At 39.6% G+C, this 27,164-nt stretch overlaps 2 protein-coding genes across 2 annotated transcripts in view; one reads left to right on the top strand and one right to left on the bottom strand.

Annotated features, from left to right (window-relative positions):
- LOC306962771 (uncharacterized protein) overlaps positions 1–27,164 on the bottom strand; it is a 1,040,752-nt gene that overhangs the window by 372,826 nt on the left and 640,762 nt on the right. The window lies entirely within an intron of this gene.
- Positions 2,643–27,164, top strand: part of stab1 (stabilin 1) — a gene marked incomplete at both ends in the record, with an annotated part of 107,347 nt that continues 82,825 nt past the window's right edge. The window contains 11 exons of the mRNA XM_079557080.1: positions 2,643–2,664; positions 2,718–2,803; positions 2,872–2,941; positions 5,860–5,955; positions 6,024–6,137; positions 8,250–8,437; positions 9,355–9,491; positions 10,650–10,777; positions 13,941–14,017; positions 14,190–14,312; positions 22,402–22,536. Coding sequence (XP_079413206.1) covers positions 2,643–2,664; positions 2,718–2,803; positions 2,872–2,941; positions 5,860–5,955; positions 6,024–6,137; positions 8,250–8,437; positions 9,355–9,491; positions 10,650–10,777; positions 13,941–14,017; positions 14,190–14,312; positions 22,402–22,536 — 1,176 coding nt within the window. The remainder of the gene's footprint in view (positions 2,665–2,717; positions 2,804–2,871; positions 2,942–5,859; positions 5,956–6,023; positions 6,138–8,249; positions 8,438–9,354; positions 9,492–10,649; positions 10,778–13,940; positions 14,018–14,189; positions 14,313–22,401; positions 22,537–27,164) is intronic.

Genomic DNA, 27,164 nt, shown 5'->3' with positions numbered 1-27,164 from the left:
GGTCTTACCTCTGGTCTAACCTCTGGTCTAACCTCTGGTCTAACCTCTGGTCTAGCCTCTGGTCTAACCTCTGTAACCTCTGGTCTAACCTCTGGTCTAACCTCTGGTCTAACCTCTGGTCTAGCCTCTGGTCTAACCTCTGGTCTAACCTCTGGTCTAACCTCTGGTCTAACCTCTGGTCTAACCTCTGGTCTAACCTCTGGTCTAACCTCTGGTCTAACCTCTGGTCTAGCCTCTGGTCTAACCTCTGGTCTAGCCTCTGTAACCTCTGGTCTAACCTCTGGTCTAACCTCTGGTCTAGCCTCTGTAACCTCTGGTCTAGACTCTGGTCTAACCTCTGGTCTAGCCTCTGGTCTAACCTCTGGTCTAACCTCTGGTCTAACCTCTGGTCTAGCCTCTTGTCTAACCTCTGGTCTTACCTCTGGTCTAACCTCTTGTCTAACCTCTGGTCTAGCCTCTGGTCTAGCCTCTGGTCTAACCTCTGGTCTAGCCTCTGGTCTAACCTCTGGTCTAACCTCTGGTCTAACCTCTGGTCTAACCTCTGGTCTAACCTCTGGTCTAACCTCTGGTCTAACCTCTGGTCTAGCCTCTGTAACCTCTGGTCTAGACTCTGGTCTAACCTCTGGTCTAACCTCTGGTCTAACCTCTGGTCTAACCTCTGGTCTAACCTCTGGTCTAACCTCTGGTCTAACCTCTGGTCTAGCCTCTGTAACCTCTGATCTAACCTCTGGTCTAGCCTCTGGTCTAGCCTCTGTAACCTCTGGTCTAACCTCTGTAACCTCTGGTCTAACCTCTGGTCTAGCCTCTGGTCTAGCCTCTGTAACCTCTGGTCTATCCTCTGTAACCTCTGGTCTAACCTCTGGTCTAGCCTCTGGTCTAGCCTCTGTAACCTCTGGTCTAACCTCTGTAACCTCTGGTCTAACCTCTGGTCTAGCCTCTGGTCTAACCTCTGTAACCTCTGGTCTAACCTCTGGTCTAACCTCTGGTCTAGCCTCTGTAACCTCTGGTCTAACCTCTGTAACCTCTGGTCTAACCTCTGGTCTAACCTCTGGTCTAGCCTCTGTAACCTCTGGTCTAGCCTCTGTAACCTCTGGTCTAACCTCTGTAACCTCCTGTCTAACCTCTGGTCTAACCTCTGGTCTAACCTCTGGTCTAACCTCTGGTCTAGCCTCTGGTCTAACCTCTGGTCTAACCTCTGGTCTAACCTCTTGTCTAGCCTCTGGTCTAGCCTCTTGTCTAGCCTCTGTAACCTCTGGTCTAGCCTCTGTAACCTCTGGTCTAACCTCTGTAACCTCCTGTCTAACCTCTGGTCTAACCTCTGGTCTAACCTCTGGTCTAGCCTCTGGTCTAACCTCTGGTCTAACCTCTGGTCTAACCTCTTGTCTAGCCTCTGGTCTAGCCTCTGGTCTAGCCTCTTGTCTAGCCTCTGGTCTTACCTCTGGTCTAACCTCTGGTCTAACCTCTTGTCTAGCCTCTTGTCTAGCCTCTTGTCTAGCCTCTGGTCTAACCTCTGGTCTAACCTCTTGTCTAGCCTCTGGTCTAGCCTCTTGTCTAGCCTCTGGTCTAGCCTCTTGTCTAGCCTCTGGTCTTACCTCTGGTCTAACCTCTGGTCTAACCTCTTGTCTAGCCTCTGGTCTAACCTCTTGTCTAGCCTCTGGTCTAACATCTGGTCTAACCTCTTGTCTAACATCTGGTCTAACATCTGGTCTAACCTCTTGTCTAACCTCTTGTCTAGCCTCTGGTCTAACCTCTTGTCTAGCCTCTGGTCTAACCTCTGGTCTAACCTCTGGTCTAGCCTCTGGTCTAGCCTCTGGTCTAACCTCTGGTCTAACCTCTGTAACCTCTGGTCTAACCTCTGGTCTAGCCTCTGGTCTAGCCTCTGGTCTAACCTCTGGTCTAACCTCTGGTCTAACCTCTGGTCTAGCCTCTGGTCTAACCTCTGTAACCTCTGGTCTAACCTCTGGTCTAACCTCTGTAACCTCTGGTCTAACCTCTGGTCTAGCCTCTGGTCTAACCTCTGGTCTAACCTCTGGTCTAACCTCTGGTCTAACCTCTGGTCTAACCTCTGGTCTAGCCTCTGTAACCTCTGGTCTAACCTCTGTAACCTCTGGTCTAACCTCTGGTCTAACCTCTGGTCTAACCTCTGGTCTAACCTCTGGTCTAACCTCTAGTCTAACCTCTGGTCTAACCTCTGTAACCTCTGGTCTAACCTCTGGTCTAACCTCTGGTCTAACCTCTTGTCTAGCCTCTTGTCTAGCCTCTGGTCTAGCCTCTGGTCTAACCTCTGGTCTAACCTCTGTAACCTCTGGTCTAACCTCTGGTCTAACCTCTGGTCTAGCCTCTGGTCTAACCTCTGGTCTAACCTCTGGTCTAGCCTCTGGTCTAACCTCTGGTGTAGCCTCTGGTCTAACCTCTGGTCTAACCTCTGGTCTAACCTCTGTAACCTCTGGTCTAACCTCTGGTCTAACCTCTGGTCTAACCTCTGGTCTAACCTCTGGTCTAACCTCTGGTCTGTGCAGGTACCAGGTTTCCGTCGGGGGCCGTCAGTTGGACCTGTCCGGCTGCAGAACCATCTGCTCGCGCCGCGTCTCGAAGTCCAGCTGTTGCGCTCGGTTTTGGAGCCGTCTGTGTCTCGGTAAGACATGGCGGCCGCTCCTTCTTTTGGTGTTGATTAAACGTTCAAAGAGGAAAAAAAACAGGTTTGCTTTTCCCCACAGCGTGTCCGAGCTGGTCTGGGAGAACGTGCAACGACCGAGGCTTGTGCATGGACGGAGAACATGGGAACGGGACCTGTGTCTGCGAGGTCTTCGTCCGCCTTCAGATCTGATGCTCCACATGTTCAGGCTTTTATCGGACTGTTCTGTGTTTCAGGATCAGTTCGCTGGTTTCGCCTGTAACGAGTGCAAAAACCCAAACGCCTACGGAGCGGACTGCGACAAAGGTATTCACTCTGACGAGCGAAAACATTGGCTTCTCTGGACCTGGAGGTTTGGACTTTTTTTTTCTATACATAAAGGAAAAAAAAACATCATTTTGTAGCAGCTTCATCCTGTCTTCTTAGGTTAAGTCTATTACAGTTTTGTTTCTTCCAGTAAGACAGAAGGTTTAGGTTTACCTGCTTGCACTACAAAAAGTGAATATCAAGCATTGGCTTAAATGACTTGAATTGAGGAAATGTTTCTTGTTTTGAGCGGTTTTCACTCATTCAGACACTTTTCCTGATCGGACCGAGTTTGCTTTGCTTGTTTGAGGACATTTCAGACCAGTTCTAGGGTAAATCTCGCTTGAAGTAAGAAAGTAAAATTGCCAATGAGATAAGACCAAGTTTTTAGACCAAGAAAATGACCTGAAATAAGGACGAAACGTATCGAAACAAGTTGAGAAAAAATGGACGAAAAAGTGATAAGAATTCGACCAAAAAATGCGAATAATTTGACGAAAAAGTGACAAAAAATTGACAAAAAATGGACGAAAAAGTGATAAGAATTTGACAAAAAAATGCGAATAATTTGACAAAAAAGTGACAAAAAATTGACAAAAAATTGACAAAAAATTGACAAAAAATTGACAAAAAAGTGAGAAAAATTTGACGAAAAAGTGATAAGAATTCGACCAAAAAATTTGAATAATTTGACAAAAAAGTGACTTGAATTGAGGAAATGTTTCTTGTTTTGAGCGGTTTTCACTCATTTAGACACTTTTCCTGATCGGACCGAGTTTGCTTTGCTTGTTTGAGGACATTTCAGACCAGTTCTAGGGTAAATCTCGCTTGAAATAAGAAAGTAAAATTGCCAATGAGATAAGACCAAGTTTTTAGACCAAGAAAATGACCTGAAATAAGGACGAAACGTATCGAAACAAGTTGAGAAAAAATGGACGAAAAAGTGATAAGAATTCGACCAAAAAATGTGAATAATTTGACAAAAAAGTGACAAAAAATTGACAAAAAATGGACGAAAAAGTGACAAAAAATTGACGAAAAAAATGTGAATAATTTGACGAAAAAGTGAGAAAAAATTGACAAAAAATTGAGGAAAAAATGGACGAAAAAGTGATAAGAATTCGACAAAAAAATTTGAATAATTTGACGAAAAAGTGACAAAAAATTGACAAAAAATTGACAAAAAATTGACAAAAAATTTGACGAAAAAGTGACTTGAATTGAGGAAATGTTTCTTGTTTTGAGCGGTTTTCACTCATTTAGACACTTTTCCTGATCGGACCGAGTTTACTTTGCTTGTTTGAGGACATTTCAGACCAGTTCTAGGGTAAATCTCGCTTGAAATAAGAAAGTAAAATTGCCAATGAGATAAGGTCAATTTTCTTACCCCATTGGCAAAGAAAATGACCTGAACTAAGGACGAAATGTATCGAAACGAGTCAGAAACATCTCAGAACAAGTGAAATAATCCGGGACAAACGCCCAACAACTTCTTAACTCGTCAAAACAACTAAAATGTGGATTATTGTGCTCAAATTGAGATGTTTATACTGATCTAGTTAAACAAACAAGAGCAGTAAAAGAACAAGCAATGCAGGAAAATCTCAAATTAGCCATATCAGATCATGGTAAATGGGAAAACCACATCATGAACTGGGACAACGCCAGGGTCACCCGTGCCCAAAGTAACAAGTCCCACCGCTGGATCAGAGAAGCATCGAGATCAGGAAACATCAACATCTATGAACCGGGACGAGGGAGCTACACCTTATCCCACACCTGGGACTGTCCTGGAGAAGGCGCCGGTCAGTAGGGGGCGTAAGCTCTCCCTACTGACTGGAACATCCATGTAAGCTGCCTACGACACGTCACCTCCACCACCAGGGGGCGCTGCTGAGGAAGATCACAGGAAGTGATCGAAACTAGTCAAGCAGGTAAAACTAAACCTTCTGTCTTACTATAAGAAACAAAACTGTAATAGAAAACCATCACAATAAGCTATAGAGTCGATAAAACAGTATAGGTTAGAAGATGCAGGAATCTGTTGATAACAAAAATACTTTGCTGGTATTATCTACAAAATACCAGCAAAAAAATGTACTTAAAACACTAAGTAACTTGTTTACCTTAATAAACCCTCCCCGTAGTCCCTGTGGGGGTAATACAAGTGTATGGGATGATTGGAGGGTCTCTCACCTCCCCCTGGTGTCTCTGGCCAGAAAACCACTCTTGCAGCTTTCCTGCCTCCGGGTTGGAGCCACCAATACACACAAATGGAATCACGAAGAAGAAGCTAACAGGCTAACGGGCAAAGCTAACTGCGGGCTAGCGCAACTTAAGCAGTATTTACGGTTTTAGTTTATGTTTATTTATTTATTTTTGATAGACCTCTGAGTCACCTGCCTTAAACCGGTCCAAACCTGATCTAAACCTGGTCGAAACCAATTGAAACCTCCTCTATACCAGTGAAAATCAGCTCTAAACCTGTCAAACCTGTCATTTACAAAAAATGACAAAAATGTGACAAAACTGGACGAAAAAATTACAAAAATGTGACAAAAATTTGATAAAAAAATGACCAAAAAATGACAAAAATGTGACAAAAAAATGACAAAAATGTGACAAAAAATGACAAAAATTTGATAAAAAATGGACGAAAAAATTACAAAAAATTGACAAAACTGAACGAAAAAATGACAAAAATGTGATTAAAATTTGACCAAAAAATTACCAAAAATTTACAAAACTGGATGAAAAAATGACAAAACGTTGAGTTGAATCCCCAACAAAAAAATGACGGAAAAAAAATCTGATGACGTGAGGAAAAAGATCCTCTCGGTTCAGGCACTTTTTCATCTTGGCCCTCGGAGACAAAGAGTTTGGGCCCCCCTGCTTTAAAAGGTGTCTCTGTGTTGCAGTGTGTGACTGTGAGCGTGGCGTCTGTAACAAAGGCCCAGAGGGAAACGGAGAGTGCTTCTGCCAGCCCCCGTACTCCGGCAAACGCTGCGACCAACGTGAGACACCGCAGATCACGGCCTCTAAATACTGTGGCATGTCCTGAAACCCAGTCTGTCATGTGCAGTGAGCAACGGCTGCCGCGCCTGCCCGCCGTACTCGTACTGCAGAGGAGACGGAAACTCGGCCACCTGCGAGTGTTTGCCCGGGCACAGAGAGACCAAGCAGGGGAAATGTGCAAGTAAGTCAACCTCAGGACTTTCAATTACTCCTCAGATTAATCAAATGAAACAATGATGGAAATGTGACAAAAAAGTGAGAAAACATTGATGAAAAAGTGACGAAAATGTGATTAAAATTTGACCAAAAAAATGACGAAAATGAGACAAAAAATTAAGAAAAATGTGAACAAAAAATGACAAAAAATGACAAAAATGTGACAAAAAATGACAAAAAAATGACAAAAAAATGACAAAAATGTGATAAAAAATTGACGAAAAAATTACAAAAAATGGACAAAACTGGACAGAAAAATGCCAAAAAATGCCAAAAATGTGATAAAAATTTGACAAAAAAATTAATTTTTTTTTACAAAACTGGACGAAAAATTGACAAAAATGTGACAAAAATGTGATAAAAATTTGACCAAAAAATTACAAAAAATTTACAAAACTGGACGAAAAAATGACAAAAATGTGACAAAAATGTGACAAAAATTTGATAAAAATGTGATAAAAAATTTGACCAAAAAATTACAAAAAAATGACAAAACTGGACGAAAAAATGACAAAACTGACAAAAATTTGACCAAAAAAATGGCAAAAAAAATGACCAAAAAAATGACAAAAATGTGATAAAAAATTGACAAAAAAATGACAAAAATGTGACAAAAATGTGACAAAAAAATGAAAAAAAATCACAAGAATGTGACAAAAATTTGACCAAAAAAATGACTAAAAAATTTACAAAAATGTGATAAAAAATTGACGAAAAAATGACAAAAATTTGACAAAAAATGACAAAAATGTGACAAAAATGTGATAAAAAAAATGACAAAAATGTGATAAAAATGTGATAAAAATTTGACCAAAAAGTTACAAAAATGAGTTGAATACCCAACAAAAAATTTATGGAAAAAAAATCTGATAACGTGAGGAAACAGAGAGACCAAACAGGGGAAATGTGCAAGTAAGTCAACCTCGGGACTTTCAATTACTCCTCAGATTAATCAAATAAAACACTCGAACCTTGTTTTAAAGTGTGGGCATTACGCGAGCTTTATACCATGTTACAATGTTGTTCTCATCAAAACATACCAGTGTAACAGGCCAGAGTTTACCCCCGATCTGGACTGTACCAACCCCTTAACTCCCACCTGAACCGAGCACATTTTCTCCAGTTTGGCTTTACCCCAATCCAAAAGCTTCTGGAAAACAGGTGAGAAAATAGCAACAAAACTGAGACGAAAACAATGATGGAAATGTGACAGAAAAGTGAGAAAACATTGATGAAAAAGTGGAAAAAATGTCACAAGAAATTGACAAAAAATTGACAAAAAATGACAAAAAATCGACAAAAAAATGACAAAAATGTGACAAAAATGACAAAAAAAATGAGAAAAAAGTGAGAAAACATTGACAAAAGTGACAAAAAATTGATGAAAAGGTGAAAAAAAATGTCACAAGAAATTGACAACAAAAATACAAAAATGTGATAAAAATTTGACCAAAAAATTACAAAAAATTGACAAAACTGGACGAAAAAAATTACAAAACTGTGACAAAACAGTTACAAAAATGAGTTGACTACCCAACAAAAAAATTATGGAAAAAAAATCTGATGACGTGAGGAAAAAGATCCTCTCGGTTCAGGCGGGAGTTAAGAGGTTAAAGGGGCCCAGGCCATTTTATACCCCGGGCTATTTCACAAGTGATATAGCAAGAATTATGCAGCAGTTTAGAGCGATCGAGTGGGTTGTCCTTTAACCAGAGGTTGGCAGTTAAAATCCATGCTCCTGCAGGTACAGGCTGTTGTTATGTCTTTGGGCAAGACACTTTCACTGGGCCTTATCACAAATGTCACCTGATGTTTTAAATAGCACGTATCTGTTTTTTCTGAGTAATTCTTAGATTTTAAAAAAGCTTGTGTTTTTCAATTTTACTTTTGTATTTGAATGAAGTTATTTTACTTACACTTAAGTCAGTCAGTGCGTTCATCGAGGGAAGATCACGAGCTGGCGTTGTAGATTGGTCGTACTCACATTCATGAGATACAATGGAGAATGTAGATATGAATAAAAACGATGCTGTAAAGTAAAGTAAAGTAACTCTGTGTGTTGTTTTCTCTCTGTCAGCCGTGTGCTCCGCCCGGGACTGTGACGTGAACGCAGAGTGCTCGTCTCAGGGGTCAAAGGTCTCGTGCGCCTGTAAAGCCGACTACGAGGGCGACGGCCGGATCTGTGTTCCCAAAAACCCCTGCACACAAAACAACGGAGGCTGCCCTTTGAACTCCACTGTGTGCGTCTTCAACGGCCCCAACAAGGTCAGGGTTCGGCATGACATCACATGAACGAAGAAAACACGGCAACACTAAAGTCACGTGTGTATAAGGATTAGACTGGGAGCATATCGGCTGTGCGGATCTTTTTTGCCTCGGTCGTCAATATTAAATGGAGGATATTAATATTAAATTTTTGTGACATATTTGTGACATTTTTTTAATTTTTTTGTCAAATTTTAATCTCATTTTTTGTCATTTTTTCGTCCATTTTTTATCAATTTTTTGTCTTTTTTGTCACATTTTTGTCACATTTGTCTTTTTTTCTGCCATTTTTTGTCAATTTCTTGTGACATTTTTGCCACTTTTTCATCAATTTTTGTCACATTTTGTCACATTTTTTAAAAAAATTTTGTCAAATTTTAATCACATTTTTTGTCACATTTTTGTCATTTTTTGTCACATATTTTTAATTTTTTGTCATTTTTTGTCATTTTTTCGTCCATTTTTTATCCATTTTTTGTCTTTTTTGTCACATTTTTCTCACATTTTTGTCATTTTTTCGTCATTTTTTTGTCAATTTCTTGTGACATTTTTGCCACTTTTTCATCAAATTTTTTGTCATTTTTTCGTCCATTTTTTATCCACTTTTTGTCAATTTTTTGTCAATTTCTTGTGACATTTTTGTGACATTTTTGCCACTTTTTTTTCACTCATTTTGTCACATTTATTATTATTTTTGGTCAAATTTCAATCACATTTTTTGTCATTTTTTGTCACATTTTTGTCATTTTTTCATCCATTTTTTGTCAATTTCTTATGACATTTTTGCCACTTTTTCATCAATTTTTCATCACTTTTTTGTCATTTCGGGTGGGAGTTAAGCGGTTAAAGAATCTCCATAACCTGAGAACTTCACCCCTGCTCTGCTCCTCCTTGTCTAACCTCTTGTATCTCCTCAGTCCGAGTGTCAGTGCATGGCGGGGATGAGGCGAACGAGGAGCGATGCGGCGCTCGGCTGTGAGCTGGAGTCGGCCTGTCTGACGGACTCCTGCCACCCGTCCGCTTCCTGCCGCACCGGACTGGACGGACGTGCCAGGTCAAACCGTTAAAGCTTCCTCTGCTCCTGTGATACTTCCAACCCAGGGTGCTGAGGGCGCTGCAGCACCCCCTGGGGGAGAGTTTGTGAACTGCAGGCGATGTTAACCCCTTAACTCTGAACCGAGCACATTTTCTCAAGGTTAACCTCAATCCAAAAGCTTCTGGGAAAAAGGTGTGAAAATAGCAACAAAATTGAGACGAAAACAAGGATGAAAATGTGACGAAAAAGTGACGAGAAATTTATGAAAAAATGGCAAAAAATTGACAAAAAAATATTACAAAAATGTGACGAAAAACTGAGAAAATTGTGAAAATGTGACAAAAAATGACAAAAATATGATTAAAAAATGACAAAATGTGACAAAAAATGACAAAAAAGACAAAAAATGACAAAAAAGACAAAAAAAGGTGTGAAAATAACAACAAAACTGAGACGAAAACAAGGATGGAAATGTGAAAAAAGTGAGAAAACATTGACGAAAAAGTGACAAAAAATTTACAAAAAAATGACAGAAATGGACAAAAACTTGACAAAAATTTGAGAAAAATTTGACGAAAAATTGAGAAGAATTTGACAGAAAAATGCGAATATTTTGACGAAAAATTGAGAAAAAATGTACAAAAAAGTGATAAGAATTTGACCAAAAAAAATTGAAAAATTTGACGAAAAAGTGCCAAAAAAATGTACAAAAAAACGACAAAAAAATTACTAAAAAGTGATAAGAATTTGACAAAAAAAAACGAAAATTTTGACGAAAAAGTGACAAAAAAGTTAGAAAAATTTGACAAAAAATTGAGAAAAAATGGACGAAAAAGTGACAAAAAAGTCAAAAATTTGACAAAAATGAGACGACTGCCCAACGAAAAAAGTGATGAAAAAAAATCTGACGTGAGGAAAAAGATCCATTTAGTTTTGTCGGTCTTTCAAATGAGGCGTTACACTGGCCTACAGGATTTGGGTAAAGCTGAACTGGAGAAAATGCTCTTGGTTCAGGCGGGAGTTAAGAGGTTAATAAATAGGATTTATGCACAGAAAAAGTATTTTGGGGGTACATTTTGTCCCTCAGCGCCCCCTAACTAAAACATCTTCCCACGGCTCTGAAGCAAACCATCTCAGAGCATAAGTTACTAATGATTGTGGTTTGGATCCGTGCAGTTGTGAGTGCAGTTCGGATCAGATCGGTGATGGATACAGATGTTTTGGGAACCTGATGGAGCAGCTGCTGGAACTGGATCGAACTGCAATGCATCGAGGCAACCTGACCGCGACCATCGCCCTGTTCGGTCAGTAACACCACAGCACCGACTCGACTGAACACCTGACTCGATAAAATGATCACAGACTTAAATCTCCACATGAGGAAACGACGTGATTTTAACCTCTTACCACCCGCCTAAACCAAATGCATTCTGTCGTCTTTGGCTGTTATATAGGCCTGTGTTTGAAAGCTAAGACCCACAAAACTGATCTTTTCCTCGCGTTGTTGCTGTGTTGTGTCACCTTTTGTATGTTTTTTCTTTTCTTTTCTTTTCTCTTTTTCTATTTTTGTTGAATTTTTGTTGAACTTTTGTTGAATTTTTGTTGAATTTTTGTTGAATTTTTGTTGAATTTTTGTTGATTTTTTGTTGATTTTTTGTTGAATTTTTGTTGAATTTTTATCACATTTTTGTCACATTTTTGTCACATTTGTGTCACATTTGTGTCACATTTGTGTCACATTTTTGTTGAATTTTTGTTGAATTTTTGTTGAATTTTTGTTGAATTTTTGTTGAATTTTTGTTGAATTTTTGTCACATTTTTGTCACATTTTTGTCACATTTTTGTTGATTTTTTGTCACATTTTTGTTGATTTTTTGTCATTTATTGTTGAATTTTTGTCACATTTTTGTCACATTTTTGTCACATTTTTGTCACATTTTTGTCACATTTTTGTTGAATTTTTGTTGAATTTTTGTTGATTTTTTTTTTTTTTCATATCTTTGTTTGAATTGGGACAGTGCACATTAATCAACATGTGTTTCTTCAACATGTAAATGTGCCGGAGTTTAGCCATATTGGCTCATTTTCCTCCGTCGTCCCAGGGCAGGCTGATGTCATGACAGGACAAACACAGGCACAAACATACAGAGAAACACCATCACAGAGACATAAAGAGACAGTGACATTTTTTGTTGAATTTTTATTGAATTTTTTGTTGAATTTTTGTTGAATTTTTGTTGAATTTTTGTTGAATTTTTGTCACATTTTTGTTGAATTTTTGTCACATTTTTGTCACATTTTTGTTGAATTTTTTTTTTTTTATATATATCTTTATTTGAATTGGGACAGTGCACATTAATGAGCATGTGTTTCTTCAACATGTAAATGTTCCGGAGTTATAGCCATATAGGCTCATTTTCATCCGTCATCCCCTGGCAGGTTGATGTCATGACAGACGGACAAACACAGGCACAAACATACAGAGAACACCATCGCAGAGACATGAAGAGACAGTGACATTTTTTGTTGCATTTTTATTGAATTTTTGTCATTTTTTGTTGAATTTTTGTTGATTTTTTGTTGAATTTGTCATATTTTTGTTGAATTTTTGTTGAATTTTTGTCACATTTTTGTCACATTTTTGTTGAATTTTTTTTTTCATATATCTTTATTTGAATTGGGACAGTGCACATTAATCAACATGTGTTTCTTCAACATGTAAATGTGCCGGAGTTTAGCCATATAGGCTCATTTTCCTCCGTCGTCCCATGGCAGGTTGATGTCATGACAGGACAAACACAGGTACAAACATACAGAGAAACACCATCACAGAGATATAAAGAGACAGTGACATTTTTTGTTGAATTTTTATTGAATTTTTGTCATTTTTTGTTGATTTTTTGTTGAATTTTTGTCATTTTTTTGTTGCATTTTTGTCACTTTTTTGTCACTTTTTTGTCATTTTTTTGTCACATTTTTGTTGATTTTTTGTCATTTTTTGTTGAATTTTTGTTGAATTTTTGTTGAATTTTTGTTGAATTTTTGTCACATTTGTTTCACACCCTTGTTTTCTCATTTATTTTTAGCTTTTTTTGTGCTTTTTTCCCAAGAAGCTTTTTGATTAGGGTAAAGCCAAACTGGAGAAAAAGGGATCCGTTCAGGTGGGAGTTAAGAGGTTAAAGCAGTACTAAGTAACTCATGCCCCTAGAGGCCAAAAGTGCTACTGCAGGTGTCGTAGCATGTTCCATTTTTTTACTTAATAATTGTCCGTGAGAGTAAATACTACACTGACAGGAAAGACAAAGGCACAGAGGGATATTATATTCAATTACATAATGGAGATCATTTTTTGGGGGGGCTGTTTTCCTACGTTTCCCCTATTTAAACACGGTTACGTGAGTAAGTACATGATCCAAGTATAGTTACACAAAATTACACATGTCGATTTTCTAAGCGGATAAAAAGGGTGCTATATTATACCTTAGGAGCACTTTGACGTCTGCACAGAGAATTCTACAGGAGAGAAGATATTACTGCGCCTAGAAAATCAAAATGTTTAATTTTGTGTGATTATACTTGGATCGTAGAACTACTCACGTAACCGTGTTTAAATAGGGAAAACGTAGAAGAGCTTAGTCGCTTCTAACCCCATAGAGGAGAGGAGAGGAGAGGAGGAGAGGCTAACTGCTAACAACATCTTTGGCCATTTTGCGTGACTGAGCGCAAAGACCAGACAGGTACCCATCAACTCATCTATAGTATAGAGTATAAAAAAATGTGTTGAATTTTTGTCATTTTTTTGTAGAATTTTTGTAGAATTTTTGTCACATTTTTGTTGAATTTTTGTCACTTTTTGGTTGAGTTTTTGTTGAATTTTTGTTGAATTTTTGTCACATTTTTTATTGAATTTTTGTTAAATTTTTGTTGAATTTTTGTTGAATTTTTGTCACTTTTTGGTTGAGTTTTTGTTGAATTTTTGTTGAATTTTTGTCACTTTTTGGTTGAGTTTTTGTTGAATTTTTGTTGAATTTTTGTTGAATTTTTGTTGAATTTTTGTCATATTTTTGTCACTTTTTGGTTGAGTTTTTGTTGAATTTTTGTTAAATTTTTGTCACATTTTTGTCACATCTTTGTCACATCTTTGTTGCGTTTACATACTTGTTTTCTCATTTAAAAAAAAAAAAAAAATTGTAGCTTCTACTACTATAAAAAAGTCCCTTTAAGAAAGCCTCTCTGCACTCCAGAGTCTCAGAAACCTGCTCAAACCACTCAAAACGCTGGATTACGTTTGCTGAAGCAAAGGTTTGTGAAAGGTTTGACATTCAGAGCTCTGGACTCAGGACGGGCTTTGCTCTCTGACTTGAGACATGACTTGGACTCACTCCCACCTTTGATGCAGTGAGTTATTTGGTGAATTTATTTGCACAGGCTGTTATATTTTCAAGTTTTAATGTTATTGTGTTGCAGAGAAAGGCTGCTCAATGCTGCTGAATCACAACGGTCCCTTCACAGCCTTCATCCCTCTGCTCAGGACTCCGCTCACTGTAGGTCCCGCCACACGCCTTAACATTGGTCTCGGGCTGTGAGTGTTATGTGGATTTAGCATCTGTAGAGCTTTACTTCTGACTCGTGACGGCTCCTGCTCGCTCTCTGACCAAGTGTGTGTGTGTGTGTGTGTGTGTGTGTGTGTGTGTGTGTGTGTGTGTTCCGGAGCAGGGCGTGAATGAAGAGGAGGTGTGTAAGAACCACCTGATCCTGGGCGAACACGTTTACAAAGACCTGGAGGGGAAAGACCTCACCCTGTACGGAGGGGGACGACTGCGCAGCAAAGGCAACAAGGTCAGTCGATCTACATTTACAAACCAGCAGGGGGGCGGGGGGGGGGGATGATGAAGGGATAGGAGTCCAGACAGAAGCACAGTGTTATTGTAGTTCTGCACTAGTCGGAATCAGCGCTGAAATCCCCATTCTGGTTCATTTTGTCGTCAAACAGACTTGACTGACTGGGCGCGGTAACGATCCTCACCTGTCATTATCGTGGCAGCGTATTCGATCCATAGATGTGATAATTCGAGATGAGTGGGTTCCATTCAGCCCCATTCAGTGTAAAGGTCCCGAGTCCTGTGTGAAACATAATGGCCGATCAATCTCCTCCTTCGCCGCCTGTTCCTTTAAAGGGCAAAAAAGGCGGGAAGCCCTGCGCTCGTGGGCCGGGCGGAGCCTCCCATGAGCTCCAGGTGTTACAGCGATGTCAGCTCCCCGCCATGAGGATGTGGAGCGGACACCCGGGCTGCGTCTGAAACCATCAAATCACAGCCTCTAAGCTCTAACACTAACAACTAACTCCTTAACCTTTCATGGGTCGACTGTTAGATCTGTGCAGTTCGGGAACTAGAGCAGTGATGTGCCGATCGTGTCGAGGCTTCGAAGCGTGTGCCGAGTAATCTAGAGGGGTGTTTATTGAAGCGCGTATCGATGCGTGTGTTGATCACGTGTGTGGTGCATGGTGTGGTGACGTTCGAAGCCTCGGGAAGTGGCCGTACCACATGACTGATTCAGGAAATGATTCGCGGGTTTGGAGCGCGATTCAAAACAAAAGAGACAGTGAAATGAAATGAAATGAAATGGATTCCCCCTCACATTTTGTGTATTCGGGTTTGACATAAACAAAGTAACACAAGCACATTTTACATCACAACTCTTTCAGCCCCCACCATTTATTTATTTTGTTATACATTCTCACGGACATGTCCCTTTTTAAATCCAGATTAAAGACTAATATTTTCAAACTTGCTTTTAATACTTAGAGCACACTGAATTATGTCCAGGTTGCAATCATTTGGTGTTTTTTTCTTTTTATTGTTTTTATCTTCCTGTGAAGCACTTTGGTCCTGGTGTTGTTGTAAAGTGCTATAAATAAACTTTTATTGATTGATTGATACATTTCTTGTCCACGTGATGGCGTAGTGGAGCAAAGCACCATGATGCTTCGAACCGTGTGTGATGCAATTGGCTGTGAGGCTTCAATGCTTCATGGGGCTTCATCTTGCCATCACTAAACTATAGAGCTTCAGCAGAATTTGCACAATCCGTCCGTCCTTAAACAGGGGAAAGGGAAGTGACATCACCAACAGCTGTTTTTCTTCTTCTTTAAAGTTATTGGTGGAGTGCAGGCCAAACAAAAGTGCATGTCGCCCCCTAGTGTCCAACAACAACATAGAGTCCAAACAAAGACATTTAAGGCGAGACACTGCAGGTGAATAGGAAAAAAAAGTAAATTTACAGATATCGATTTGAAACTGTTGCTGTCGATCACTGGCATAAATGTGAGAAGAAAAATAGAAGAAGAAGTTTTCTGTCATTTTATCTTTTCAAATAAGAACAAGGTGTTTTATGCCTAAAATGCCCTCACATCTTTTCGGCGACGAAATCTGAATAATGGACAGAGCTGCATTCAAATGTATGGTTTCATTTTATTGATGAATGAGTTGCCAAGACTTTTTCAGAGGGGATTTAGGATTTCTTGTTTAGTTTTAAAATAATCTGTTTTTTAGTGGAAAATTTTGTAAAAATGTAATTTTCGCCTTATTTTTTGACATTCAAAACTCAATAAATGAGGCTTAAGGGATTAAATAATAAAAAATCTTCCAAATATTGTTCAGTCCAAGGCTGGAAATGTGAAGTCTTTAGGTCCGACTGACATGAGCCAAACCTAAAAGTTTCTCGACAGGAGCTTACAGCCTATTGTAGCGCCACATTTGAAAGATAAAACAAATGTTTAAGGATCTTTTTCCTCGCATTGTTGCTGCATTGTTGTCACTCTTTTGCCACATTTCTGTCATTTTTTCATCCGATTTTTGTCATTTTCAGATTTTAGCAATTTTTTTTCCATAAATTTTTTTCATTTTTTCATCTCATTTCTGACATTTTTTCATCACTTGTTCGTAATTATTTCATCAGATTTTTGTTCAAAAAAATTTCATGATTTTTTTTTTCATTTTTTCATCTCATTTCTGACATTTTTTTCATCACTTTTTTGTCATTTTTTCATCAGATTTTTGTCTTTTTTTCATCACTTTTTTGTCATTTTTTCATCAGATTTTTGTCTTTTTTTCATCACTTTTTGTCATTATTTCATCAGATTTTTGTCTTTTTTTCATCACTTTTTTGTCATTATTTCATCAGATTTTTGTTCAAAAATAATTTAATGATTTTTTTTCATTTTTTCATCTCATTTCTGACATTTTTAATCACATTTTTGTAATTTTTTCATGACTTGTTTGTAAATTTTTTCATCAGATTTTTGTAATTTTGTCGTCACTTTTTCCTAATTTTTTCATCACTTTTCCGTAATTTGTTTATCAGATTTTTGTCTTCATTACATATTTGTCATTTTTTCATCACTTTTTTGACATTCAAACCTCAATAAATGGGGCTTAAGGGATTAAATAATAAAAAATCCCTCTGAAAAAATCTTCCAATTATTGTTCAGTCCAAGGCTGGAAATGTGAAGTCTTTAGGTCCGACTGACGTGAGCCAAACCTAAAAGTTTCTCAACTGGAGCTTACAGCCTATCGGCCAGTGTAGCGCCACATTTGAAAGATAAAACAAATGTTCAAGGATCTTTTTCCTCGCATTGTTGCTGCATTGTTGTCACTCTTTTTGCCACATTTCTGACATTTTTTCATCAGATTTTTGTCATTTTCAGATTTTAGCAATTTTTTTTCCATAAATTTTTTTCATTTTTTCATCTCATTTCTGACATTTTTTCATCACTTGTTCGTAATTATTTCATCAGATTTTTGTTCAAAAAAATTTCATGATTTTTTTTTTCATTTTTTCATCTCATTTGACATTTTTTTTAATCACTTTTTTGTCATTTTTTCATCAGATTTTTGTCTTTTTTTCATCACTTTTTTGTCATTATTTCATCAGATTTTTGTTCAAAAAAATTTCATGATTTTTTTTCATTTTTTCATCTCATTTCTGACATTTTTAATCACATTTAACATGACTTGTTTGTAAATGTTTTCATCAGATTTTTGTAATTTTGTCGTCACTTTTTCCTAATTTTTTCATCACTTTTCCGTAATTTGTTTATCAGATTTTTGTCTTCATTACATATTTGTCATTTTTTCATCACTTTTTTGACATTCAAACCTCAATAAACGGGGCTTAAGGGATTAAATAATAAAAAATCCCTCTGAAAAAATCTTCCAAATATTGTTCAGTCCAAGGTCCAAGTCTTTAGGTCCGACTGACGTGGACATAGTGTCGCCACAATGACAGAAACATGTGTTTGGAGAAAAAGGCCCTTGAAATTGCATTCTCCCATATAAGTCTATGGGGGAACATTGAATCAGCGCAATATTTAAACATGTTATTGTGAAGATTAGGCATATTTTCTGTTTCCGGGTGAAAGTTTATATGTTCAGAGACAGATTTGGCCCAAAACCTGAAAACTGAAAATAATGAGTTTTGCCTGTAGTGTCTCCCCTTAAGGAGAAAATAAAATCCAAATGATCCAAACATTTCCCTTTAGTTTTATTTTATTTCAACAGCTGTTTCTTAAAGCTACAGCAGCGAATGAGCGAGTTCCTTTATCCAAGTCCAGCTTCACTCGGACTCTCCGCAGACTCTTCTTTAGAGACAGTGTCTTGACAATGGCGTGGCACTGACCGTCCTGGAGATAGATTTCCCAGAGCTCTGCATTCATGGGCCCCTTGCTCTGCACAGACTCTTAACGACGCCAACAGACCAGCAGTCGTCCCCACACGCCTCCACGTCCCAGCTGGGAGTCCCCGAGCTGAACCCTTCTGATCCCAGGACACTTCTGCCTCTCTCCACACTTCACACCGGACAAGTTCTCAGTCAGAGTCGAGTCTGGATGTGTTTGGATCAGGAACAACGGGATAGAACTGGACCAGGTCTTTCATGTTGTTCCAGATGTTGAAGCCCAGGTTGTTTGGCCTGGTGTATCAGAGCTCCTGAGCCCAGCTGTGGTCCCTCCACCAGGGGGCAGCGCTGCACTCTTTCCACTGCAGCCTTGCACTGTAGCAGGAAGGAAAGGTCAGCTGCTCCCCTGTGACAGAGCCTCTGGCTGCGTCTGAAACCATCAAATCATAGGCTCAATCCGAAACCAACAAATTGTAGCCTCTAAGCACTAACACTAGCAACTAACTCCTTAACCTTTCATGGGGTCAACTGTTAGACCTCTATGCAGTTAGGGAACTAGACCTTCAGCAGCATTTGAACAATCCGTCCGTCCTTAAACAGGGGAAAGGGAAGTGACATCACCAACAGCTGCTTTTCTTCTTCTTTAAAGTTGTTGGTGGAGTGCAGGACAAACAAAAGTGCATGTCGCCCCCTAGTGTCCAACAACAACATAGTGTCCAAACAAAGACATTTAAAGTGCAACTAAACGGGCGTGGCAGAGCCTTTCCCCACCCACAAACTAAAGTCAAAAACTGCTGAGAAAGGGGTGGTCTCGGAGGCTTTGGGGGAGACGAGGGGGGTGAGTGTGTAGGCGGGGTCTGCTCTGTTGACAGTCTCAGACCACGCCCCTAGATCTGACAGGACTGACAGACGCTGTTACCGCTGTCACCACTGTGCGCAAGGTTTATTTTTTCGTAGGAGAGTTGGTGCACTCTCATGACTTGTGATTGCTTGATGTAGCAACTAGTGATGCGGGTCAGGGTTTTTTTCAACCCGCGGGTCCCGCATTTGGGGCAGGTTCTAACCCGACCCAGCCCGCCCCGCAACGTTGTTCTATTTTTACAACCCGCCCCGTAACCATTAAATATTACGCGTTACAAATATGATCCGTATGAACAGCACCGGCGTGTCATCGCGCGCGCTCTCTCTCTCTCCCTCTGAAGAGCGCTGGGCAAGAGGGAGAGAGGAAGAGCAGAGGTCGGCCTAACCGAAGTCGCACACAGTCGCACATACGGTGGAAACAGGAGACCTGAGCTTCACAAACGCGTTCTCTGGATCACGAGCTGCAAAACGCTGCTTGTTTTATGAAAATCCGACGTATATTTACGCCAAAAACCTGCTGTAAAGACGACGGTGGAACCCGCAACCCGCGCATCACTAGTAGCAACTATCCTACGAAAAAAAAAAGAAAAGATGGCCGCTGGTAGACGACTCGCTCGCTGTCAGTGACTGTGAACAGAGAGAGAGCGTCGCACAGTCGCTTTTCTAAGGGATTTATTCCTCTGCACCTCAGCCCAAGTGTGAGCATCGCAGGGGCGCCATCTGCTGGTTTGGCTCATGAGCTCAGGCGGTGTGTGCGAGACGCGTGTCCTGGTTGCTACGTGACGGAGGCGGAGGCGTGTGTGGGCGGGGCCACAGAGGCGTGTGTGGGCGGGGCCACAGAGGCGTGTGTGTGGGCGGGGCCACAGAGGCGTGTGTGTGGGCGGGGCCACAGAGGCGTGTGTGGGCGGGGCCACAGAGGCGTGTGTGGGCGGGGCCACAGAGGCGTGTGTGGGCGGGGCCACAGAGGCGTGTGTGGGCGGGGCCACAGAGGCACAGAGGCAGAACTGATGACGTTTTCTGGACGCCGTGGACACACTCTCCTCCAACCGCAAAATATCAAATGTAGTTGCTGCGTGAAACCAGTAGGGGGCGCGAACCATGCGGTTTTAGACACTAAAGTGAGATTTTGAACAAGTTTGCCCCAAATGTCAACATATTGACTGGGACATGTAGCTAACTCTATTCAACCATTTAGACCGTTTATCAGCAAAAAAAAGTGGATTTGGTGTTTAGTTACTCTTTAAGGAAAAAAATAAATCCAAATGATCCAAACATTTCCCTTTAGTGTTATTTTATTTCAACAGCTGTTTCATAAAGCGACAGCAGCAAATGATCCATGTGGCTTAAGTTTCTACTAAATGAAAACAAAAGCATTTAATCTGTTTCCTGAGTTTCCTCTTTAACACTGACATGTGACTGAGCTGTGGGGACGACAACATGGATTTATCACTTTTATAAAGTTTGGCTTGTGCAGAATCTTAATTTTTAATTATTATTATTTTTATTATTAAATGTGCTCCTGTCAATCAACAGTGGTTGCGCATGAATCACTCGAGGGTGGGGGGATTTGGCGCAGTGGCTTGTGGGATGGCACATAGCTCCTAATCACTGGTTAGTTAGCATCAGAGGTCCCTATGCTAAAGTGGCCATGATAGTTAGCATCAGAGGTCCCTATGCTAAAGTGGCTATGATAGTTAGCATCAGAGGTCCCTATGCTAAAGTGGCTATGATAGTTAGCATCAAGGCTCCTTTTCCTAACTACTTCCTGACTGTCTTACCAATTCGGAAGCAACTTGCCATGGCGGACGCTGACGCACATCCGGTTTGGCGTAAGAGCTCTTAGCAATCTGCCCGTTTCGGAACCAGCCATAGCCTCTAAGCACTAACACTAGCAACTAACTCCTTAACCTTTCATGGGTCGACTGTTAGATCTGTGCAGTTTGGGAACTAGAGCTTCAGCAGCATTTGCACAATCCGTCCGTCCTTAAACAGGGGAAAGGGAAGTGACATCACCAACAGCTGCTTTTCTTCTTCTTTAAAGTTATTGGTGGAGTGCAGGCCAAACAAAAGTGCATGTCGCCCCCTAGTGTACAGTGTCCAGCAACAACATAGTGTCCAAACAAAGACATTTAAGGAGAAAAATAAATCCAAATGATCCAAACATTTCCCTTTAGTGTTATTTTATTTCAACAGCTGTTTCTTAAAGCTACAGCAGCAAATGATCCATGTGGCTTAAGTTTCTACTAAATGAAAACAAAAGCATTTAATCTGTTTCCTGAGTTTCCTCTTTAACACTGACATGTGACTGAGCTGTGGGGACGACAACATGGATTTATCACTTTTATAAAGTTTGGCTTGTGCAGAATCTTACTTTTTAATTATTATTATTTTTATTATTAAATGTGCTCCTGTCAATCAACAGTGGTTGCGCATGAATCACTCGAGGGTGGGGGCGAGGGGGGTGGGGGGGGTTTGGCGCAGTGGCTTATGGGACGGCACATAGCTCCTAATCACTGGTTAGTTAGCATCAGAGGTCCCTATGCTAAAGTGGCTATGATAGTTAGCATCAGAGGTCCCTATGCTAAAGTGGCTATGATAGTTAGCATCAGAGGTCCCTATGCTAAAGTGGCTATGATAGTTAGCATCAGAGGTCCCTATGCTAAAGTGGCTATGATAGTTAGCATCAGAGGTCCCTATGCTAAAGTGGCTATGATAGTTAGCATCAGAGGTCCCTATGCTAAAGTGGCTATGATAGTTAGCATCAGAGGTCCCTATGCTAAAGTGGCTATGATAGTTAGCATCAGAGGTCCCTATGCTAAAGTGACTATGATAGTTAGCATCAGAGGTCCCTATGCTAAAGTGGCTATGATAGTTAGCATCAGAGGTCCCTATGCTAAAGTGGCTATGATAGTTAGCATCAGAGGTCCCTATGCTAAAGTGGCTATGATAGTTAGCACCAGAGGTCCCTATGCTAAAGTGGCCATGATAGTTAGCATCAAGGCTCCTTTTCCTAACTACTTCCTAACTGACAAACCAATTCGGAGGCAACTTGCCATGGCGGACGCTGACGCACATCCGGTTTGGCGTAAGAGCTCTTAGCAATCTGCCCGTTTCGGAAGCAGCCTCTGTTTCTCTGCTCACAGCGGCCATCTTATCCTCCAGGCCCTTCCTCTTCTGCTCCTCTTCCTCCCTAAGAAGCACACACGCCTGACACTGGCGCCTCACACGATTCACCAGGATTAACCAAGCAATAGATAACCCTGTAACACCAGCACCACCAAACTCTTCAAATACAAGGACTGCATGAATTAAAAAGAGAAAAACAACACTCCTAGGAAATGAGGCCCTGTGTCCTTCTCAGCCTTGTGTGTGTGTCGTGTTTTTCCCGTAGAAGCTGATCCTGATGGACGACCCCAGCGTTATCTACACGGTGCTCAGTGAAAACCATCCTGCGGCAAACGGAATCATCCACGTCATCGACCGCGCCATGATCAGCTCCATGCACAGGCCCTCACGCAACGACAAGGTGCCGCTTCCAGTGTCTTAAACCTCACGCCTTATCTGTACGTCAGGTTACTGTGGGCGATTTCACGGGAAATGTTACAACTCTAAATTTACATCAGATCTGACTCCGTAAGATCAGTTTAAACACAGTTAACCTCTTAACTCCCGCCTGAACCGAGAGGTATTCAACTCATTTTTGTCACATTTTTTAAATCAAATTTTTGTCATTTTTTTTGGTCATTTTTTGTCATTTTTTCTTCCATTTTTTCTTCCATTTTTGAAATCAAATTTTTGTCATTTTTTCTTCAGTTTTTTCTTCCATTTTTGTCACATTCTTGTCATTTTTTTGTCATTTGTCATTTTTTCTTCAGTTTTTTTTTACATTTTTTTAATCAAATTTTTGTCATTTTTTTTTACATTTTTTCTTCCATTTTTGTCACATTCTTGTTATTTTTTTTTACATTTTTTGTCATTTTTTTGTACATTTTTTAATCAAATTTTTGTCATTTTTTCTTCCATTTTTTATTACATTTTTTAAATCAAATTTTTGTAATTTTTTGTCATTTTTTCTTCAGTTTATTACATTTTTTTTTTTTTTATTATTATTTTTGTAATTTTTTTGTCATTTTTTTGTCAAATTTTGATCAATTTCTTGTGACATTTTTGCCACTTTTCCATCAATTTTTCGTCACTTTTTTGTCACATTTCCAACATTGTTTTCGTCTCAGTTTTGTTGTTATTTTCACAGCTTTTTTCCAGAAGCTTTTGGATTGTGGTAAAGCCGAACTGGAGAAAATGTGCTCGGTTCAGGCGGGAGTTAAGGGGTTAAACAGTTAAGTTTAAAGGGACTATACAGAGTTTAAAAATGTTAAAATTATGTATTTTCCTCCCCTACATGTTCCAGCCATGTCCTAATGTGTAGAAGGAGCTCAGACCTGTTCACCACAACTGCCTCTAAAATCCTGCACTGTCCAAATTGCCGTCATGCACGAGCTTAAAGGGGGTTATTATACATACCATATATGTAACTGCACATTCTATATTAAAGTATTCAGCTTTTTTCAGTCCCACAGCACCAGTCTATATCTCACTACAATGATGACAAACCTTCTGTTGGTCTGTAAATGCAGTCAATTAGAATAACTGCCTTGTATAAAATGTCTCTCTCAAAATGGCTGTAGTGAATGTCTTGAAATAGGCCTCTGTCTCTTTAAGAACCTCTGAGCCTTTAGACACGCCCCCTCCACACGCTGTCTGTGGCATCAGTGGGGAGGGGGTTCTGCTGAGGAGCAGTGGTTGGTTACTCGGCTGGTGACCAAAGCTCGGAGGCGTCTCCAGGAGGTGGGGGCGTTCCTAGGAGGACTCAGGCAAACCTATCCCTAAAATGGCCGCCATCAGAGTTTTTACAGATTACTCAGAAATACGTGAATGTGCCAAGGCAACACTTCAGGCAGCCAATTTGACGCTGGTGGTTAAAAAGTGTACTGCAGCCATAAACACCACTGAGAATGACTGATTAAGAGTTAGTATTAACCAGATGCAGCGCAAAAGTAGGTCACCCTCTGGCGGGCCAACATAGAGAGCAAGAGCAAGAGCAAGAAATGGGTTATTGTTACGGCAATGTGCGTGTGAACCGATTAAAGCACATACAGTGGGGCAAAAAAGTATTTATTCAGCCACCAATTGTGCAAGTTCTCCCACTTAAAATAATGACAGAGGTCTGTAATTTTCATCATAGGTTCACTTCAACTGTGAGAGACAGAATGTGAAAGAAAAATCCAGGAATTCACATTGTGGGATTTTTAAAGAATTTATTTGTAAATTATGGTGGAAAATAAGTATTTGGTCAATAACAAAAATTCAACTCAATACTTTGTAATCAGTGTTAATTTCGTCGACTAAAATATTTAGTCTTAATTTTAGTCAAAGTGATATTTTTGACGACTAAAACTAAATTAAAAGTTTCTCATGAGACTAAAACTGTGACTAAAATGTCCAGATATTTGAGTCGACTAAAATAAGACTAAATAAAAATGAAAAGGAGAGACTAAAATCATCCAAACTTGTATTGAGCGTCTGAAAGAGCCTCAGATCATGTAAATTCTCTGTTAAAGGATCAGCTCTGAGCTTTGTTCATGTGGAGCAGAAACATGAAGCAGAGGAACAACATTAAATATGATTATAATTAGGGCTGAAACAACTAATCGATTATTGAAATAGTTGTCAACTATTAGTAATCGATTAATCGTTTTCTAGTAAACACAGACTTAAAAAGAGCAAAAATTACATGGACATTTTTTATTTTTGATGGAAACTTACTTTGTTTGTAAAGTTCGGGTCTGTAGAGTTTTGTACATTGAAAGTTTCATAGATCCGTCTGTGTCTCATCCAATGAATAAAGCAGAACTGGCACTAAGATCCTACAGAAACACTTTACAACAGTTTAAGTTTACTCCATCAACATGTCCTCAAGAGAGGCCACTTTAGCTTCATGTGATTCAAAATAAATGAAAAAACACAATTTTCATGCACCATTCACAACCAAGCAATTAATCGATTAATTGTAAAAATAAACGGTAGATTAATCTATTACCAAAATAATCGTTAGTTGCAGCACTAATTATACTAAATATTATAAATGCAAAGTCGACTAAATTAGTCTTAAATTTAGTCGACTAAAACTAGACTAAAATTGAAAAGTTTTTTTTGACTAAATCTTGACTAAAATTAAATTACATTTTAGTCAAAAGACTAAAACTAAAACTAAAATAAAATATGTTGTCAAAATTAACACTGTTTGTAATATAACCTTTGTTGGCAATAACAAAGGTCAAACGATGACTATAGGTCTGTACCAGGTTTGCACACACAGTATCTGGTATTTTGGCCCATTCCTCCTGCAGATCATCTCCAGAGCAGTGATGTTTTGGGGCTGTCGCCGAGCAACACGGACTTTCAACTCCCTCCACAGATTTTCTATGGGGTTGAGGTCTGGAGACTGGCTAGGCCACTCCAGGACTTTCAAATGCTTCTTACGGAGCCAGTCCTTCGTTGCCCGGGGTTGCCTATTGTAGATTCACTCTTCCCAGTCTGGTGCAGGTCTACAGTTCTTTTCCTGGTGTCCTTCCACAGCTCTTTGGTCTCGGCCATAGTGGAGTTTGGAGTCTGACTGTTTGAGGCTGTGGACAGGTGTCTTTTATACAGATAACCAGTTCAAACAGGTGCCATTAACACAGGTAACGAGTGGAGGACAGAAGAGCTTCTTAAGGCGAGACACTGCAGGTGAATAGGGAAAAAATTTAAATTTATAGATATCAATTTGAAACTTTTGCTGTCGATCACTGGCATAAATGTGAGAAAAAAATACATTGCAAGTTTTCTGTCATTTCATCTTTTCATATAAGAACAAGGTGTTTTATGCCTAAAAAGCCCCCAAATTTCCCATCTTTTTTTGTATGTTCAGAGACAGATTTGGCCCAAAACCTGAAAACTGAAAAAATTAAGTTTTGCCTGTAGTGTCTCCCCTTAAAGAAGAAGTTACAGGTCTGTGAGAGCCAGAGATCTTCCTTGTTTGAAGTGACCGAATACTTATTTTCCACCATAATTTACAAATAAATTATTTAAAAATCCTACAATGTGAATTCCTGGATTTTTCTTTCACATTCTTTCTCTCACAGTTGAAGTGAACCTATGATGCAAATTACAGACCTCTGTCATTATTAAGTGGGAGAACTTGCACAAATGGTGGCTGACTAAATACTTTTTTTGCCCCACTGTAGATTAAACTCATCAAAAACATTCAATAGCATTATAAAATATAACATTTGCTAAAAATCACCATTTCCCCACATTATCCAAACATGATACTGTGGCTAATGTGGACTTGACCGCACAAAAGCTGGTGTTCTGGTGTTTTGGAGACTATGAAGAAATGCACTGTCTCTGTTGGACTGTTTCCATTTGTGTTCAGGGGCGGACTGGCCACATGTGCATTCTGGAAGAGCACAGAAGGGCCCCCCATCTGGCCCCTCAATGTTCTCCTTAACCTCTTACCCCCCGCCTTAAAGTGATAGTCTGTAAGTTTGCAAAGTGAGGAGAGTGAAATTTGAAAGTAAACTCCTCCCTTCTTGGACCAGAAAGCCCTTCTTAGTTTGCAAAACGAGGAGAGCAGGAACAGAATTTTCAAAAGTAAACCATCAAGCCCCTCCCCCCTCCCTCCTGATTGGACCTGACAGGCTGGTTTAACAGGAAAAGCTCGTCTCATTGGTCGACACGGGAGGATGCTTGACTCTGATTCGCTGCAGAAATCTGGGAAGTGTAACCTGTGAAAACTTTACAAAACCAGGGTCACTATCAATTTAACTGAGCTTTACCCAAATCTAAAAGCTTAAAAGAAAAGCATCAAAATAGCAGCAAAAACTATGATGAAAATGTGCCGGAAAAGCAACAAAAAACACAACAAGAAAGTAAAAAAAAAACATGACAAAAATACAACAAAAACTATGATGAAAATGTGCCGGAAGAGCAACAAAAAACACAACAAGAAAGTAAAAAAAAAACATGACAAAAATACAACAAAAACTATGATGAAAATGTGCCGGAAAAGCAACAAAAAACACAACAAGAAAGTAAAAAAAACATGACAAAAAT

The sequence above is a fragment of the Gobius niger genome (assembly GCF_951799975.1).
Source record: "Gobius niger genome assembly, chromosome: 5".
Taxonomy (NCBI): domain Eukaryota; kingdom Metazoa; phylum Chordata; class Actinopteri; order Gobiiformes; family Gobiidae; genus Gobius; species Gobius niger.
This window is presented reverse-complemented; position numbering and strand designations above follow the sequence as displayed.